Below are 18,002 nucleotides of genomic sequence, written 5' to 3'. Positions count from 1 at the left end.
AGGACCTTTGCATTGGAATTAATTGCACATTCAAATATTATTCAGGGATCTTTTTCAGCGTGATCAAACAAACTCATTATGCCTCCACATTTCTCAGTATGTAATCAGCGAAGCCTGGCAGGTGTCAGTCTGAGAAGCATGTCTCAGATGTGGCTGTGTTGCATATATTATCTCAGGATCAATATCAGCAACCCAGTGACCTTCTGAAAAGCCGTTTAGCTCATCTGCAAGTGTGGAGAATGAGGAGCCTCTGCCATGGATGTTAGCGAACCCTCTGTGGTCAGAGTGGAAAGCCCCAAAAAACACTGCACGGCTTTTAATCGTGTCTTACAATCTGAGGCGGAGGAATTTTTCTTCAGGGATGTATGCACTGATGATGTTCTGTATTTAAATGAACACTCACATTCTTCAAGGTGTGAAGAAACAAGTTGAAAAGGGATCTCACTTAGTTCTCTTTTTTTGTGTGTGTTTCAGGACAGATTTTGAATTCATGACTCAGTTGCTTCCTAAGTTACAGTTTCTTTGTTGCAATACAGAGAGACATCAGCCTTCCTTCCTCTTACCGAGAGCGGTATCCCCTTTAGAAATCATTTCATATGTGATTTAACAATGTCATCTGAATCCTGGAAGAGTATATTTGCTCAATTAATATTGGTGTTTAGGTGTATTATCACACTGCATGAGCAGGATGTTTTGTCTGTGACACCAAATGTTGCAGATGAAAACCACACTGAGTAATTACCAAAAGTCTTTTTTTTTTTCAGGAACAGGAAAAACAGTCTTGTTTTTAGTCTTGATGACAGTGCACTTCTAATGGGTTTTGCAAGACAAGTCAAAAGCCACAGAGGTCAGAGAGTGTTGTGTCAGCCCACAGACAACCACTCAATCCTCCTGAAGTTACAACATAGCAGAATTAATCATTATTATGTCAAGTCAAAATCTTGGATCAGAATTGCAGTCACACAAATTTTGCTTATCAACAATAATTCTCCTTTAACATTGAGACCAGAGTCTTGTGTGTGTGAAGTGAAAGATTAAAAGGAACAGAGAGGGGGTGTAATTGCATAATAGCCAGGGAGACATTTGAAGCAAGTCAGCGGCTTGAGGTCTGAGTCCACCCTCATTAACATTTTCTATTACAGCCCAGATAGAGTAATCCCTGTTTAATCAATCCTTCTGCCCGATATCCCCATTCAGTTCTCGTAATGAACCATCAACACATTTCTGATGATCTCTGCAGTTCGTCTTGCAGAGAAGCACCATCCTGTGTATGATTAACACGACCCTTTGATACATCTTAAAGGAGACCTCGTGTGGTACATTAAATGTTTGATGCACAGCGCTGTATGCTTAGATACGCACACGTTTCAAGATAATGATACCATCTTAAATATGTTTTTTCAACCTTGTAAACTGAAAATCGAATACATTTCAAATGGAGTGTGTACAAATAATGAATCTATTTTACAGCAAGTCAGGACAGCTCCATGAAATGATCACTGCTTTACAGATGCTATTTTAAAACTTTGCTAACAGCCAACAGACCCTTTAAAGGCGCTATTTTGCTATTGCTATATAGCCAACGTCAGCATTAACAGCTTTTTACCTACCAGTCTTGGCAAGAGCTTCATCATTGTGTTTACAATACAAGAGGTTATAATGCGTCCTCTGAGCAGCGCTACTTCCTGAGAGAAGACTGGACGCGACAGCGACTCGATATCGGAAAGTGGTGAGACAGTCCAGCCAGACTGGAGCTAGCTTGTTAGCATGCTAACGTCAGTAGAAGAAAAGAAGTGATAGAGACAAGACTTAATATTGGTGTTGCTTTCCACCTCTGGAGACAGCTATTGGTGAGTAAATGAATGAAGTTTGAAGCTGAACTCGCAACATTTTTTCTAGACTGGTACGTAAACAGCTGTTAATGCTAACGTTAGCTATGTAGCGATAGCAAAAAACAAAAAAGAACCATTTCTTAATAAAGTAAATTTGCCCCAAGCTTTAGTGAAGCAAGATGGGCCAAATCAAACCCCAAACCTGTATTTTATTGGGATCCACTGGGTTCAGGTTGGTAAGCAGAACACCATCCTCCATCCTGACTCTTTTCTGCCGCTTCAATTGTGATTTATCCTTTTCTTTTTTCACAGTCTTTTGTCAGCTAACCAAGTGCAATACTAAATTGCTGCCTTTAAAGTCAAAGGCGCTCATTCCCATGGGCTCATGAATGTGCTCAGTAAATGTCATGGCAACCTGCCTAACATTGCCACAAACACTTATCTGAGGTTTTGAGGAAGCAGATAGTTTGACTTGAGGAAATGAAACCTCCCCAAAAAACAGTGTATTAAAGGCAGTTACAATACGTGTATGTATGCACATTACAGGCTTCTCTCGCATTTATTCTGCTTCCAAAAACTGACACAAAGCAGCATTATGTGATTTTAATTGGAACTTTACATGGTAATAAACACACATTAGTCCTTACATTTACCTAGCCATCATCATCATCACCATCCACATTGACATTTGCTCCCTTGTACAGCTCCAAGGGCATTCGTTACTGTGGCTTAATTTGATAATTCCAATTAAAACCATGTTCCTACTCAGTGTAATTACAGTCATCTGGCAGAAGTCCTCCCCCCTAATTTTGCACAGTGACACAGTGTTCATGGAAGTCTCCCTCCGACTGTACTGGCTCAGTGGATAATGTTATTAGACTGTAGCAGCAGCGGCTGAGGCTAACCTTGTTTGTTACAAGGAGCCACAGGGTGCATTTGTATTTTGTTACAATCATGCTGTGTAGATGTTCCAACAGGGCAAAAATGATCCCACAACTCAAGAGATGTTGAAATTATTGTCCCGCAATAAGTTGGGTTTTACACCTCCTGCGATTCTCTTAATTACAACAACTCATCATCTGCAGCAGGTGCTCATGAATGCGCCTTGATCTGCTGCATGCTGAGTCATTGTACTCCTGTTTGAGGCAATAATCTATCTGGAAATGATGGAAAACATTATCAAATATGTTAAAGGTCCAATATTGTATAAAGGTAGATGTACATGTGTTTGATTATAGATCAGGTCTAGGTTCTATAGTAATACTGTGAAAGTATCAAACCCTCAGTCCGCAGAGAAATGCACACAGCCTGTATTCAGAAACTGAGCCTTAAAACCAGCCGTCAGCACTTCTGTAACTTTGTGATGTCACAACAAAGCAGTCACCGTCCTCAGCCAAGCCCCAAGACCCACCCACCTGGACCCACCATCCAACCTTGAAGGAACTTAAAACCACAAATATATTTTCTTATGGATCAATACTTATAGAACAAAAAGAAAAGTATAAAGTATGGGACCTTTAATATATCAATAAGTGATGGAAAAATATATAATTTAAGAAGAAATATCCATGATGACATACCAACAAAGATTCTCAAAATGCAAAATGATCATTTACAGAACATTTCTTAGACTTTAGTGTAAGAAACTCAGCAACCTCCATTCTATTAAGGGATAATGACATTAATTTTAACCTCTGAGGAGTCTAGACTTTCAATTGGCAATAAAAGCATTGCACTTGATTAATTGCTGAGATCTGCAACATTGCTACAAGAAATGCTGAAAGAAACTTGAACGGTCAGACAATCAAACCAAACTTACTTGGGGCAAACAGTAAACTTATTAACTTACCCAAACTGCTGCATAGATCCATCACCATCTGTTGCACACAGAAAACTGTGTTCAATAAGGGATTGCAACTTACATTTTAGGTGTTCCTCTGACTGCTTGTGATTTTGTCAGGGCTCTTTTTAATGTCACTGCATTCCTGTATCTCAGCAATGACTTTGATGACTTCAATGTCTGATACAATGACTGAGAGGAGTGATGGCCAAAATTAAAAAATAAGGGCCAAGACAGAACAAACTCCACCCTGACCCGAACTGTGATGATCAATAGTGGGATTTGAACATCTACCATGCCGTGACAACTGAGCAAGATCGTGCAGTAAGATTTGAAAGGCCCATAATGAGCGAGTAAGTGGAGCTTGAGAGAGAATTTGGGTTTTATTATTGTAGCTACGTTGTTTTTGAGTGTCCTATTTTTGAGTAAGTGGACTTAGACTGGAGATTGTTTTGTACCCAAGGTCAGGAATGAACTATCAAGCTCAAATAACTATAATCTCCCTTGAATTTTCCTCTGTATGTGTCCATCACTGTCTTGCTTTGATATTCATGGCTGTTCTTGAACACCTCCTCAGTCTGCCTGGAAAGTGTTCACAGAGAGTCTGTCCTGAAACTGTCAGACCGGTGACTCAGTAGAACAATGTGACTCAACACAGAGTCCAGCAGTTGATGTCTGCCAGTGGTTTTAATGCAGTCAAATTTTGAATGTGACTCTTTTTTGACGTATGCTGAACTGGTAAGTCCCACATGAAAATACTAAGTGCTTGCGGAGGTGCTCAGTACCTGTTTGTTTGAAGCGCACAGAAAACAGGAAGCCTCTGAGCTGTAGCTGACAGTGTTGGCTTTGCCTCACAGAGAAATAAAATAAAAGAATTTGCAATTGCTTTTTTTTTTTTTACCACCTTTACAATGTGTTGCATATAGAAACGCCAGAGTAAAGCGTTGAAGCGCGTCTTGAATGACATATGATGTTTTGTTATGATAGAAGCAATCATGACTCGGCCACAAGGGACTCAGTTCAGACCCTAAAGACCATCCACCCTCTCTACTCTATATATTTAAATGTGTCACGGCTCAGTCCCGCCTCTTCCTTCCACACATCCTGCACATCATGAGGCCCAGCGAGGGCGAGGGGGGGCACACAAGCCACAGAGCACATTATGACACACTGTCACACGTTACCACCCCTCCTTCTTAAATCCTTCAAACCAAGACCCCATTATATGATCCAGTCAGGCCAACGCTGAGTCAAACATCCTGCTGCCTGTCCTCTTCGGCTCTGATTGGTTAAGACAGTTCGGGGGTTTTCTCCAGTCTTAATTTTGCTCTAATAATGTACTGATGCAAAATAAAGGCTGACTAATTGACCAAGGCCAAAAGATTTATCTGACTTAACCCCCTAGGGAATCTCAGCTGTGTTTCCATGGTGATAATCGGCCTGCTGATACCCAAGAAAAAAAAATAGAGCAATTTGGAATAAGGGAATAATGTGACACTGATTTTGAGTTCTGCTGCTGCTGAACGCTCTGAATTCATCATGAGGAAATCATCTTTGTGAACTGTTAAATTCCTCCAGCCCGCACCACTTCTCCTCGCAGCTTGAAGTGGATGCTGGCAGTGCTGAAAGGATCAATCGGTTAATTAATTTGTCAACATCTATGATTGGATGACTTAAAATGACTATTCTGCCCAGATTTTTAACATTATTTTCAAGAACTCCCACTGACACTACCAAACACGTTTTAGGATAAATTCAACAAATAATTTGGTTGATTAATCCAGAATGATAGGAATTATATCTGCTCAATCTCCCAATCTTAGATATCTTTTTTTTGGGGATAAATTACAAAACAAGGAGTGACATGGAAAACATAAAACATAATAGTATTATAATAATAGCACAAAAACAGACAATCAAACTACTTCAGTATAAGTTTTTAATGAGAGTGTACATACCTCCTGATATGTCTGCTAATATTCCAGATGTTTGGACTGAATGTTTGGATGAGAGAGATTCTCTTTTCACTGTCTGTGGGAAGGATGTTATAAAATGTTAGTCAGAGATGTTTAATATCAAAGTCCCTTTAAATGTCAAACTCTCCGTGTGCATGGAACATATCCGACGCTAGCCCCTGATAGACGATGATAGACAGATGGTTCATCCAATCACCTGCCAAGTATTTTTTTGACGGTGCCTGCCCTTTTCTCCCGACAGTTTCCAACAAAGCGTCCCCAGATGGTTCAGTGTGACAAACCATCTGGTGCGTCAGGTTAGAGCCACACATGAATATAATGAAAGATGGAAACAAAGGTTTTACCTGAGAGGAAGTTATGGAGGGAAAATATAGTGTTTTATTTGTATTCTAACTGATATCAGAGCAAGTTGAGCGTGTGTGTGTGTGTGTGTGTGTGTGTGTGTGTGTGTGTGTGTATGTGTGTATGTGTGTAACTTATATTTATATAATTATAATTCAATTTATAAATTGAATACCTTTAGGTTATGGATCGTTAGTTACAATCCTGCTCAGTTCCTTGTGTTTTTTCAGTTCTTTATTTACCCAGGATGCATTGCAGATTCTTCTTTTTTAAAGGAATAGATTGACATTTTGGGAAATATGCTCATGTTCTTCTTTTGTCATTTGAGAAGATTGATGTCGATGATTCAAAGCTGGAGTTGATTAGCTTAGCTTAGCATAAACACTAAGCACATAACTATGCTATGCTAACAAACCGTGTTTCTGTGCAGATTAGATAAATGCATGATATATTTAGCGAGCTTCAGACATGTCAGTAGGTGTATTTTTGAACTAAGCCAGGCTAGTTGTTTCCCCCTGTTTGCAGTGTTTATGCTAAGCTAAGATAACCACGTCCTGATTCCAGCTCTGTACATGAGATTAACATCTTCCCATCTCTGTCCCTGACAGTAAGAAAATAAATTATTTTAGATAATTATAAATAATGTTAGCGTTGAACAGATGGAGGAAACGTAACGTCTGACTGATTACATGCAAGATATAGTCAGTGTTTACCTTCTGAAAAAAATGTTTGACAGTGAGAACATGCCTGAACCAATCAAACACAAAGAAGCAACACAGTGAATCATGCTGTGAAACAGGGAGTCAAACTGCACCATCAGTTCCACCAGTCAGGCAGCAGCAGGTACAGTCAGTCCTGGTCCTGCATTCACACATGAAGGCTGTGGCGAAGTCACGCCATCAACAACTGGAAGTAAGAGAAAAGAGAGAGAAATAAAAAATAAAATCTTCTGCATCAGTCAGCACTTCTAATCAGAATTCTGCCACAACCTGATTTTGTGATGTGTGTGTCTGGGTATGTGTCTGTGTCTGTGTCTGCGTCTGCAAGCATGTGTCTGTGTAGGTGTGTGTAAATGAATATGCTTGCAAAGTATTTCTGTGTGTTTGTGTCACCCTTTGCGTTTTTGCTCCCGCTGCAACAAACCCATCTGAAGTCCAAGTGAAGCAAATGCGCACTCCGGGGTAGAAATAGCATGTTTGGATTTCTCTGAACCTCGCAACCGCATCTGGAAACATTATTCTTGGAAGACAGGTCATTATCCTCGGAAGCCAACTGAGAAATGTTTGGTGGAAATAAGCAAACTCTACAACAGTTGGATCCAGCCAGAACCGCAGGAGAAGTCTGGACTGACACAGTTGTTCCACAACACCCCCTCCACCCCCCCAACTCACACACACACGCACACACACACACACTAGACTGTGTGTTGTAGCAGCAGTCTGCTCCAGTCAAATCATTATTATTATAACTCTGTCATCGGTAAACAACCGAATCTACAAACGGCATCACATGAAAGGGCCTTTAAAGCAATTCATGGTTCAGCGTGGCCTCAAAAAGCCTCACAATTTTCACTTCCTTCATTGTGGTCTGGGCCCGGTACGTATTTAGTTGTGTCAGACGTCATTGGTAGCAGGTTATGCAGTAGATTTTTTAAAGATTGGCAAGTGCTCTCCTGTGCTGAGATGTGAGCAGGATCCCTTTATGCAACCAGATTGGATAAAAAGCAATGACTAACCGGGCCGTGATTAGTCCTTTTCCTCTTTCAAACTCGCTGATTGTTCTGGAAACGCTCTCACATGAAATAAGTTGATTGATACTGATAATCTGTTCCTTGAGATCAAAAAAAGGTCATGCAGTCGCTGAATCATTTGCATGTTTCACTGATATCTTGTTTGTAGACGGTCGTAACATAAAATTTAAAAGGTGGAAAGCTACATCATTAACTAAAACATTTTCACACCATGAAGTGTTTTGGTCTGGCTTTAAGCTCAATTGATCGTCAGTGGATGTTTTCCAGATGTTTTCCTCACAGCAAGAACTTTAGGATTTATAGCTGTTTCATGAGGTTTATATGTCTCAGCCCCAAAGTTCCTGCTCAACTCTGGTGGATTGAATTTTTTTGAAATCTGTAAGAGATCACCAGTTAGATAATGAATTAACTCTAAAAGCTATTTTTGCACAATTAAATTAAGCAATTATTGAATTTGTCCAATCTATAGTTTGTGAGTCGCTATGTTTCAGAAATACTTTTCTTTCCAATATTGTCACAGCATTTAGGCCCAATAATCTGTTCTCGTGCAGAATTAAGAATCAAGATATTAAAAGAGAGGCGGTACGTCTGTGATGTCACTACATTAAGGAAGTGATCAGGAATTACATATTCTTCCAGCGAGGTTCAGCTTAGTACTTGAAACTGTTCTTCTGCATTTACATGGAGCCTTTTTATCTACAGCCGTGTCCCAATTCAGGGACCGCATCCTTCAGAGGACGCCGTCTACGAAGGCGTGGCCCTTTTTGTAGCCGTTGTAGATTGATCCTCAGGCTCTCTGTCGGTGTTGTTTGCTGCCATATGTGCAAAGAATCTTGGGATAAATTAGGCCACGAAGGATTCCACCTGTTGGAGCCTTTGTTACCTGGGAGAAACTGCCCCGCTGTGACGCAATCAGTCTTCAAATGCAGCCTCTGAAGGATGCAGCCCCCTGCCTTATATGTACTTCACGTTTTATTTCCTACCATTTTTCAGAGTCTTGCATGTCTTGCAGGGGAACCACGTGACCAGTGTCTGACTCACCTTCTGTAAAACTCTCCTATAATTGAAATTGAAAAAGCAGCAGTGATGGTGCCAAACATCCGATGCCAGTTTCTGACAGGCCGGGCCGGCGTGCAGAGCATGAGCATGATCTTTAGTTGTGACACATGGAAACAAACAGCGCGCCTCAACCAGTGATTTCATTCAGCACTCCCATATAATTTTGTGGGAATCGTCAACTGGATTGATTGCCTTCTGGAGGAAAAACATTTCGCCCGTGAAAACCACAGCCGGTGATCAGAGTCTCAGCTGATCAACTGCAGCGTTGAGAGATCCTGTGCTGAGATCACACCCCGACCCCCTTTTCCGTTTACACAGTGAGGGGCCCCTTGTTTTCACAAGTTCGACTCTCAGTTTTCACACTTGGTCTGGTAACAAACCACATTTCTTCCCGTGAATCAGGAATTAATGCGCAAATTATGATACAATTAAACACAAATGTCAAACAGGATAAAAAAGAGGAGGTGATGACATTTATAAAGGTCAAAGGTCAACTTCACTGTTCTGCAAAAACACTTTTCTGTCCATTATTCCACTCTGTAACTCAGGAGCAGAAGGAGAAGTTGTGAACATATTAACTGAAACTTCACTGGTTGGCAGAGACATACAACCTCCTTTTAACTGCTTAATTTGGTCATTAATTACCCTAGGAAGTTAATGTGTAATGTAGCTTCCCCATATTTACATAAAATTTCTATTCCATGATTAGTTCACTATGTATGGAGTCCTTATGACCCAGCACAAGTTATATGACATGAAAACATACAACAGTTCAAATTAGAAATATAATAAGAACAATTTCAAGGGAAATAATTTAATAATTTAATAATTAATTTTTTTTTCACTATAATTTCATCCATAAGTAACACAATGGCAGAATGCGACTATCTTGGTCATGAGTTTCTGTAATAAAACAGCAAATGTAACAAACGTCTACAGCGTTATGTTGTGTTAGAAAACGACAGATAGTTGTAGAATTCATTTAGAGCGTGCGGCCATAAGTCCACATACGGCAGAGAGGCATCTTGGTATTGAATATCATCTAATATAAAGGCCCTTTGAGCAAGTTGTGTGTGTGTTAGTGTGTGTTAGTGTGTGTTAGTGTGTGAGTCTGATGGGCGATGAGGGACGATGAGCCTGCGTCTATCGTCACAGGGTGAACGAGATGGAACATTTGGCAGGAATACCGGGGCCACGTGCTGCTATGTTCCCAGAGCTGAGCTTTTTGGGGTCTGTGGTTTGTGTTTTTGATGGAAGTGTGGAGTTACGCTGACTCACTGCGACTCCAGCCAGGCAACAAAGCCGGAGCCACGTCATGACACATTTTTATCTGATGTTATTTATTTTCATGTGCCTGAGAATTTAAACACAGAGGGTATAGGTGCTTTTTTTCCCTGAAGCTGAGACATAAATCTCTGTGAGTCTGAGAAGAGTGATACCGGTCTAATGTCTCATCTGTGTGTTTGAATACAGAGCTTGAATCAGTTATTGTGGCTTAGCTTAAAGATTTGAATCCTGGCTCTGATGGAAGGTTGCTGCATTTAGTGTATTTACCAAAATGTTGAAATATTCCTTTAAAGGTCCCATATTTTAAACTCCTCTCCATAATAAGATATATTTGTGGTTTTAAGAACCAAAAACCATCTCAGTGTAGTTTTACAGCTCCTCTCAGACTCTAGTAACAACAGGTCAATCAGAAGAGAGGAGGCTCACACTCAGAGAAACAAAATCCTGCAAGGCTTGGATGGTGGGTCCTGGTGGGCGGGGCTTGGGGCATGGCTGAGAGCGGTGACTGCTTTGTTGTGACATCACAAAGTTACAGAAGTGCTGACAGCTGGTTTTAAGGCTCAGTTTCTGAATACAGGCTGTGTGCATTTCTCTGTGGACTGAGGCTTTGATACTTTCACAGTATTAATATAGAAGCTAGACCTGATCTATAATCAAAGAACACATGGACAGAGACCTTTATACAATATGGGAGCTTTAATATTTCAGTTGATGTTATACCTACATGGTGCGTTATCTTAAATAAATCTAAAATAAAGGGTGGTAATCCAACATGTAGATTGGTTTCAGGGAAAATGGAAACATAAAAACATAAAACTGTTTTTCTTTTAAAGCTGCTGATATTCAGTCCTTCATGTCCACATTATTCTGTATTTCTTAAACTGTTTCTATTTTTTAATGCCTCAGTGCTGTCGTTTGGTTTCTGATACCGTGAAGACACTCTCACCCTCCCTCAGCTGATGTTGTGTTGCTGAGCGTGTCCAAGTGCTCAGCATACCTTTACAGTGAGTCTGTCTTCGATTACAAACACATGTGGACCTCTAGAGCGAAAAGAAAAGCGCACCATTACTATGGACTCACTGATTTACCTTTAAATTAAATGTAATTGGCACTTTAAATAAAAGGTCTGTGTGTTTTCATTTGCTGGCGGTATTATCTCGGTTTATTTGTGTGTAACCTGAAAAGTAGGGGACTACTTTCTGTGCTATTTGTGATATTTCGTGTGTTTCCACAGCGAGCAGGGTCACGCACACAGGCAGCAGCATTTTGTTTTGGTTTTTTTTTGTTTTTTTAAATGTTAAAAGAGGAGTGAGTCAGTCAGTCAAGCTTGTGAGTTTAAATCGTGAGGACGGCCGTGGCAGACCACCGGCGCTGATATCAGCCCTGTGGTATGCGCTCACTGGGCTCAGCTGTAAACTTACCCCTCTCTGTTGTGTTTCTATTTTCAGGGCGTGAGCGGAATGTCCGTGGATGAGAAGCCTGAAGCCCCCATGTATGTGTATGAGTCGACGGTTCATTGTACCAATATCCTCCTCTGCCTCAACGACCAGCGGAAGCAGGATATCCTGTGCGATGTGACTGTCCTGGTGGAGGGCAAGGAGTTCCGCGGGCACCGGGCCGTGCTGGCCGCCTGCAGCGAGTACTTCCTCCAGGCGCTGGTGGGCCAGGCGGAGAATGGCTTGGTCGTTAGCCTCCCTGAAGAGGTACGTCCATCAAACGCAATGTTTCCCTGAAATGACTTTTAGGTCAATGCAACACTGAAAACTTCCCACTGACATGGAAACAAAAGCAAAACTCACCGGGCGCTCTGCACAGCATCCACAGCCACACACACAGGGATGACCACTGTCTGTCCACCGTCCACCTCAAGCAAATAAAACCTGCTCAGAATGCAACTCATGACCATGAACAAAGCCTCATCTAAATTACCGTACAGTGCACTGTGTCACATAAAAAAAAAACTACTGTGAGTGTTCGTTGTTTTGGTTGCACAGTCAAGTTGCAGGTGCCAAGACGCATCCGTGCACAAGCCAAGTATGACAAAACTTATTCATCCAATATATTATTAAACAAGCAGCATATAACGTTTACATTTATTCCTTCGGCAGAGGCTCTTATCTAAAGCGATATTAACAGCACCTCCTGACACCGACGCTAACTGAATTCAGGGGCGCGTTCAATCTGTAAACGCTGTAGCACCAGTTTTAGCAGGGTGAACGACATGTTTCCTCGAAATGTTGTGCAACAGGCTCTGAGGTTTGGTGGGTGTCTGAGGTGTTACACCATCACAATCATCAACGCACCAACGTTTGCATTAATCGTTTTGTTACGAAACACACCCAGAAAAAAGATTTGTTGCAGCTGCAGTGATCTGGTCGACTGGTACCTTCACGTCCGCCAAGGAGGTTTTGTTTTTACCTCTATTTGTTGGTCTGTTTGTTCGTTGGCACAAATATGCAAAAGGTTGCCTACTGAACTTCGTGGGGGCATGGGGCATGGACCAGGGAAGAACCCATTAAACTTTGGTACAGATCCAGGTCATTTACTATGAATTTTTCCCATGAAGTCTTGTTTATGTTGTCCGACACTGACCTTGGCTGCGGTCTGTGCTCTCCTGAGCGCATTTTCTCGGTTATGTTTATTTTGATGAAAAAGCCTTTTTAGATATCTGAGGGAGCTTTCACACTCTAGTTTAGTTTTCATGGTCCAGAGCGAAAAGGAAAACAAAGACTGTTGCCCATTTAGTTCTGGTCCTAATCAACAAACAGACCAAGTGTAAACACGACGTTATTTCAAGTTCAAGTTCAAGTTTATTGTTGTATACATTAAAAGCACAGATGTACATTTCCTCAGCCCTTAGACTATAAAGAAATAAGACATAAATAGCAGGGCAGCTGGTAATAATAAATAGATACATAATCAATCATACATAAAAACAATGGTTACAGACTGTACTTACACTTTGCTAGCAAACTGTACAGTCGATGCATTAGCTGTTGTGTAATATTCAAACAGAAAAAGCAAAGTGAACATGCTCTTCATGCTCCGTCTGAACACGAGTTCAATTGTGACTTTCTATGTCTAATGTCACAACACAGCGTAGCTTTGTTTTGTTCTATTAGCAAAGCCACATTTCAGGGTGTTTTGAAGGTTAACTTTCATTTAGAAACATTTTTATTTTATATAAATATAAAATTAGAAGTAATAATTGGATTTTGATTCATTTTAGACCCTCTTAATTGAATGGAGGAGCAAGAGGTTTCATTCTGGCACCAGACAATTTCCAAAAACCCTCACACTAACTCCATCAGCCTCCTCTTTTAATCCATGTCACTCCTCAGCGTTTCTCTTCACTGTTGACTTTCTGATTATTTTTGGTTATTTTTGTTCTATTTATTCTTTACACTGTCTTTTTTCTGTCAAACAGTGGCAGTAAAACAGTGTTTTAATTTGATCTGTCATTCACCAGAGGATAAAGACTCAAGGAAACGTGTGGGAAAGTGCATTATTGAACCTATAGGGCTGTGATTGCCAATTAGCACCTGTCAGCCGTCGTCGTCGGCAGCAGGTTACACTTCGCAGCAGGATTAACGCCACCTTGGGGTGCGGCGCTCATCACGTTCAGCAACACTCCTCACTCTTGCTCACCTCATCTCTCACACTGTCACTTTAAAATGAGCCCTTTCAGAGCTCCTCCGCTGAACGCATGATGAAAGTACTCCTCTGACGTATTGATGTCACACACCCACACTTACACGCACACATATGAGTACATACATGTGCTGCTGTGAAAACTGGGGCACATCCCACATGTGCCGTGGAGTTGTGGCTCCTTGCTGGGCCAGCATGCATTTAATAAAGTAGCGCCTGTCAAATGACTTTGCCACTGCACTCATTGGAAAAGAAGTCACTGTCAGATTGTTGTCTTATGTAAAATGAGCATCACAGGTTTTTTTTTGTTTTTTTTTTTCCTCCTCCTTAACTCAAAGAACGACAGCGGGGAAAAGCTCCTGGATGCTCAAAGCAGCCTCCTTTTTCATTCATTTGCTGCGCGCATTAATAATGTATAAGCCACTGGGTGTTTCAGGTGTGAGATGGAGTGTGGAAAGTAACATCTTTCAATGACTGTCTCTTTAATGTGCAGGAGAGAGAGTTACTACCATTGAGGCTTTAACCAAGCCTCCTTCTCTTTTCCGTCCGTGTTCAGTTTGACAACATTTCACATACGTTTTTCATTATTTTATCAAAATTGCAAAACATATAATTAATATACTCGCTTTATTCTGTTGCAGTGGACACTTGAGGTAGCTACATCATATTTTGTGCTGAAATTCAAATTTGAAAATAATGGTAATTTTTATTATGGATTCATTTTCAATGCAATTTAATTAATGTAGCTTCAAATACACTGATTTGTTCTGTAGTTTTGTCAACTGAAAATCAAACGATATTCAATTTACAATTATATAAAACAGAGAACCGAAAGAAAATATCTGGAAATGCATATTAAGTCAAATCATAACATAAATCTTGCACTTGTTTTAATAAGGAATTGCTGTTCGCTTTCTTTTTGCTTATGTCATCTCAGTATCATTGAAAATGAAGGTCAACTCTCAATGTATCCCTGAGAAAACAAAAAAAGTTTTATGATGATGTTGATGATGATGATGTTAAGTGCCTTAAAACAAGAGGTCAGCTCATTTAACTATATAAGCTTTATTTATATATCACCTTTCGATCATGTTTTACAAGACAAGATAAAATTGAAGACGATAAAAAATAAAAGATATAAAGAGATATTAGGCTTACAATGATATATAGCAGAAAACAGCAAGAAAATATATGTTATGTATGTTTTATGAATCTATATAACCAGTTAATACATGTGTGAAATATTGTGGAGTAATAAAGTAGCAGTAGCAGCACATTACTTCGCTTGTTCATCTATTTAAGGTGGAATTCTCCTTTAAATAGCTTTCCTCTGCCCTGTTTAGTGGGTAGTACATCTCTTTCTCTCTGACTGTCTAGACAAGTCACAGTCACATAATGGAGACATGTGATTTCACTGAACATTTTTTAAGGTCCACTGTTGCCCTTTGCTTTACGGTCAGTGACCGAAGTACGCTGACGCATCCCTGCCTCATGTCTGAACACCGTTGTCTCTCTGATGCCGGGGAGGGGAGGGGTTGGGTCTGCTCAACCCCCACTGGTGTGTCAGCTCGGAGCAGAAGCTTTTAGCTCTGCTAGGTTAGCGGCATTTGTCTGACTGACTGCGGTCACAGAGAGTATTCCCTCACCGGCGACTGAAGGCTGCTACCTATGTGTAACAAAGGGCAAATAAGAAATGCCTCTGCTGCCGCTGGGAGGAAGAGGAGGAGGGGGGTGGGGGGTGGCTGTTTCAGATGAAATGTGAAACAAAGACCACCTCCCCCCTCCCCACCTTCATCAGTCCTCTCTCTCTCATGGCCTCACTGCCCCTGGAGTAGCCGGGGCTGGCGTGGGTGAGTGACATCATCTATATCTAATGTGATTCTGGGGCTTGCAGAGGGGAGGCCAGTTTAATCATGGGGCTTTGTTGGCCATCACATCATGGGAACAAAACAATTGTGCTTTATCTCAGTGATTCTGTCCTCCCGGGCCAGCCGGGGGGGGGGCACGACGTCCATGTTGGATGATGGAGGCTTCACACACACACACACACACAGCCTTGTTTTACTGTATTCGTGGCCCCTTACCCTAAAATCAAGTCTTAACCCTCAAACTGCCAATTGAACTTGTGTGGTCGGACCCCACAAGTATAGTGGGCTCCCTTTGGTCCTCAGAAATATAGTAAAACAAGCACGCATGCACAAACACACAAACACACACACACACACACACAGTGTAACTCTTCATCCCATTTCTTGTGAGTGTAAAAGCAAAGGACGACTCATAAGAATGAATGTGATTCAGATACGAACTAGGGAGAGAAATTTCCAAGGGAGCCCTCCGCTGGAGAGGAGCAGCCATCGCCCTGACAAACAGAAATGACCTCCATATTGTGGAAGTGTGTGCAAAGACGTTACTCAGTCCTGACTGCCATGGTTCACAGAAGACTGCTGTCAGCTAGTAATTAGCGAGCAGCGTGTAGCCTTTGTACCTTGTGAGGCTTATACTGAGAATCTGATGATACTCAATTCTGTCGTGGCGAAATTGCAGCAACCCAATTTGCTGTAGTTATCAGATCAGTGAATAATTTTGTCAACTTGAATGAATCAAATAACCATTCACAGGGTCATTAGCCAATTATTGGCTACTGCGCTGTCCACTTGTCCCGTGTGGGAATGCACTGACTGGATGAAATGATTGATTCCAGACCACTGCGGGGACAGCGGAGGGCTCCCGGAAGGTGGTAGATCATCAGCTCAATCTCTGCCCTCCGGTTTTTGTTCTGGAAAAAGGGAAGGGAGAGGACAGCACTGTGATTCAGCAGAGTGCTGGTTCACAGACCTCAAACCACCTCCTGTTTGTCAGTTCTTTCCTCAGTCATGGGCCAGGGAGTCCTGCACATTTTTCATCTCCAAAAGAAAACACACACAAATGTACACCCTGTTTTAAAAAGGCAGCATATTTGCCTATGGTTGTTGCAAAGGATTTGCTGTGATTTATTTTAACAAGACTTAGAGTTGAAAGTAGTACTTGTGGCCCCTGAAGACTCAAGTGTTCTTTTCACCTCGTAATTTGAAAATGTTGCAGGGAATACTGAAGAGTTCACTTTAATGGCAATTTAAAAGAACCCTTAGCTGCAAAAAAAAAAAAAAGTAGTTTGTCCTAATGGTGGTTAGGGTTGGGGTTAGGGTTAGTTAGGGGTGGGGTTGGGGGTAGGACCACACACCACAAAGTAGCAGTGGAGGAGATATTGAGACAAGGAGAATCCAGGAAACAGTGGGATGTCAAAGGCAAACCTAGCTGGGGTATTAATCCAAAGTAGGACAAGCTTGTCCACGTATAAAGTTTTCTGAACCTGATGTCAGAAAAGGTATAAAAAGAAAATCCTATCCTTAGGAATGACATGGGTCATCATAACCTCGGACCACAGTGTTTGAGAAACAAACTGGCTGACCAACTGTCCACAAAAATGTTTGAGTGCCAAATCCCCAGGGTATGCTCGAAACGAACTAGGTTTTATAAATGTGTTGTAAAACCACGTCTGAAGCTGTTCGGGATGGGCAAGAAGTCGTACCGTAGAGAAGATTGAGAAACGATGTTCAAATGGGGATAAAGGTGCAAACTTGTATATGAAGAATATATAAAAAGGGAGCTTGAGAGAGAAGTTCAAAACCTGCTTACTTTCTCACTTCCATACACCAGGCCACTCACTGCAGGGACTGAGTGTTAGATTGATGGTTTATGGAAATTCTGTTTGACCATCAAAAAACCTCTTTAGTTGAGGCGCACTGATGCCTTAAGGTGACTTATGTTCACCCCTTCCCGAGAAGCAACCTCTTGCGGCCACATGAATAATGACTGTCCTCTCTTAGAAGCAAAGGGTGAAGTCAAGTGTGAAGTTGTTGCAGCATTGCAAAACCTCTTAGGGAGAAGATCATGGTCTAAGCTTGAGACAGCAAAGCATTGGACTCTACTGCGAGGTTTGGTTTCTTATAATCAGGACTACAACCTTTCCCTACCTTCACCAAGTAGATCTACAACCATGATCGCAGTCTTTCTGTAACCGTAATCAAGTAGTTTTAGTTGCCTAGAACTGAACCAGACTATAGAGGGGGCAGGACTTCAGGCTACACAGCTCATAAGACAACAAAGAAAAAACCTGCTGCTCAGACAGACAGCGAGACTTTGAGATACTCCAGAGGCAGGCAATTTAATGGTCTTGCGGTAGTTTGGGAGGTTGATGAGTGACATCCGTCCACCACCTCAGG

The 18,002-nt window shown here is 41.4% G+C and overlaps 1 protein-coding gene across 1 annotated transcript in view; it reads left to right on the top strand.

The window, feature by feature from the left end:
* Positions 1-18,002, top strand: part of bach2b (BTB and CNC homology 1, basic leucine zipper transcription factor 2b) — a 101,826-nt gene that overhangs the window by 50,725 nt on the left and 33,099 nt on the right. Inside the window, exon 2 of the mRNA XM_056363473.1 lies at positions 11,535-11,789. Within this exon, the coding sequence (XP_056219448.1) occupies positions 11,547-11,789 (243 nt within the window). The 5' untranslated portion in view covers positions 11,535-11,546. The remainder of the gene's footprint in view (positions 1-11,534; positions 11,790-18,002) is intronic.

This window comes from Seriola aureovittata, chromosome 19 (assembly GCF_021018895.1).
Source record: "Seriola aureovittata isolate HTS-2021-v1 ecotype China chromosome 19, ASM2101889v1, whole genome shotgun sequence".
NCBI lineage: Eukaryota > Metazoa > Chordata > Actinopteri > Carangiformes > Carangidae > Seriola > Seriola aureovittata.
The sequence above is the reverse complement of the archived record's forward strand: the minus strand, read 5'-3'. Positions and strand labels throughout refer to the sequence as shown.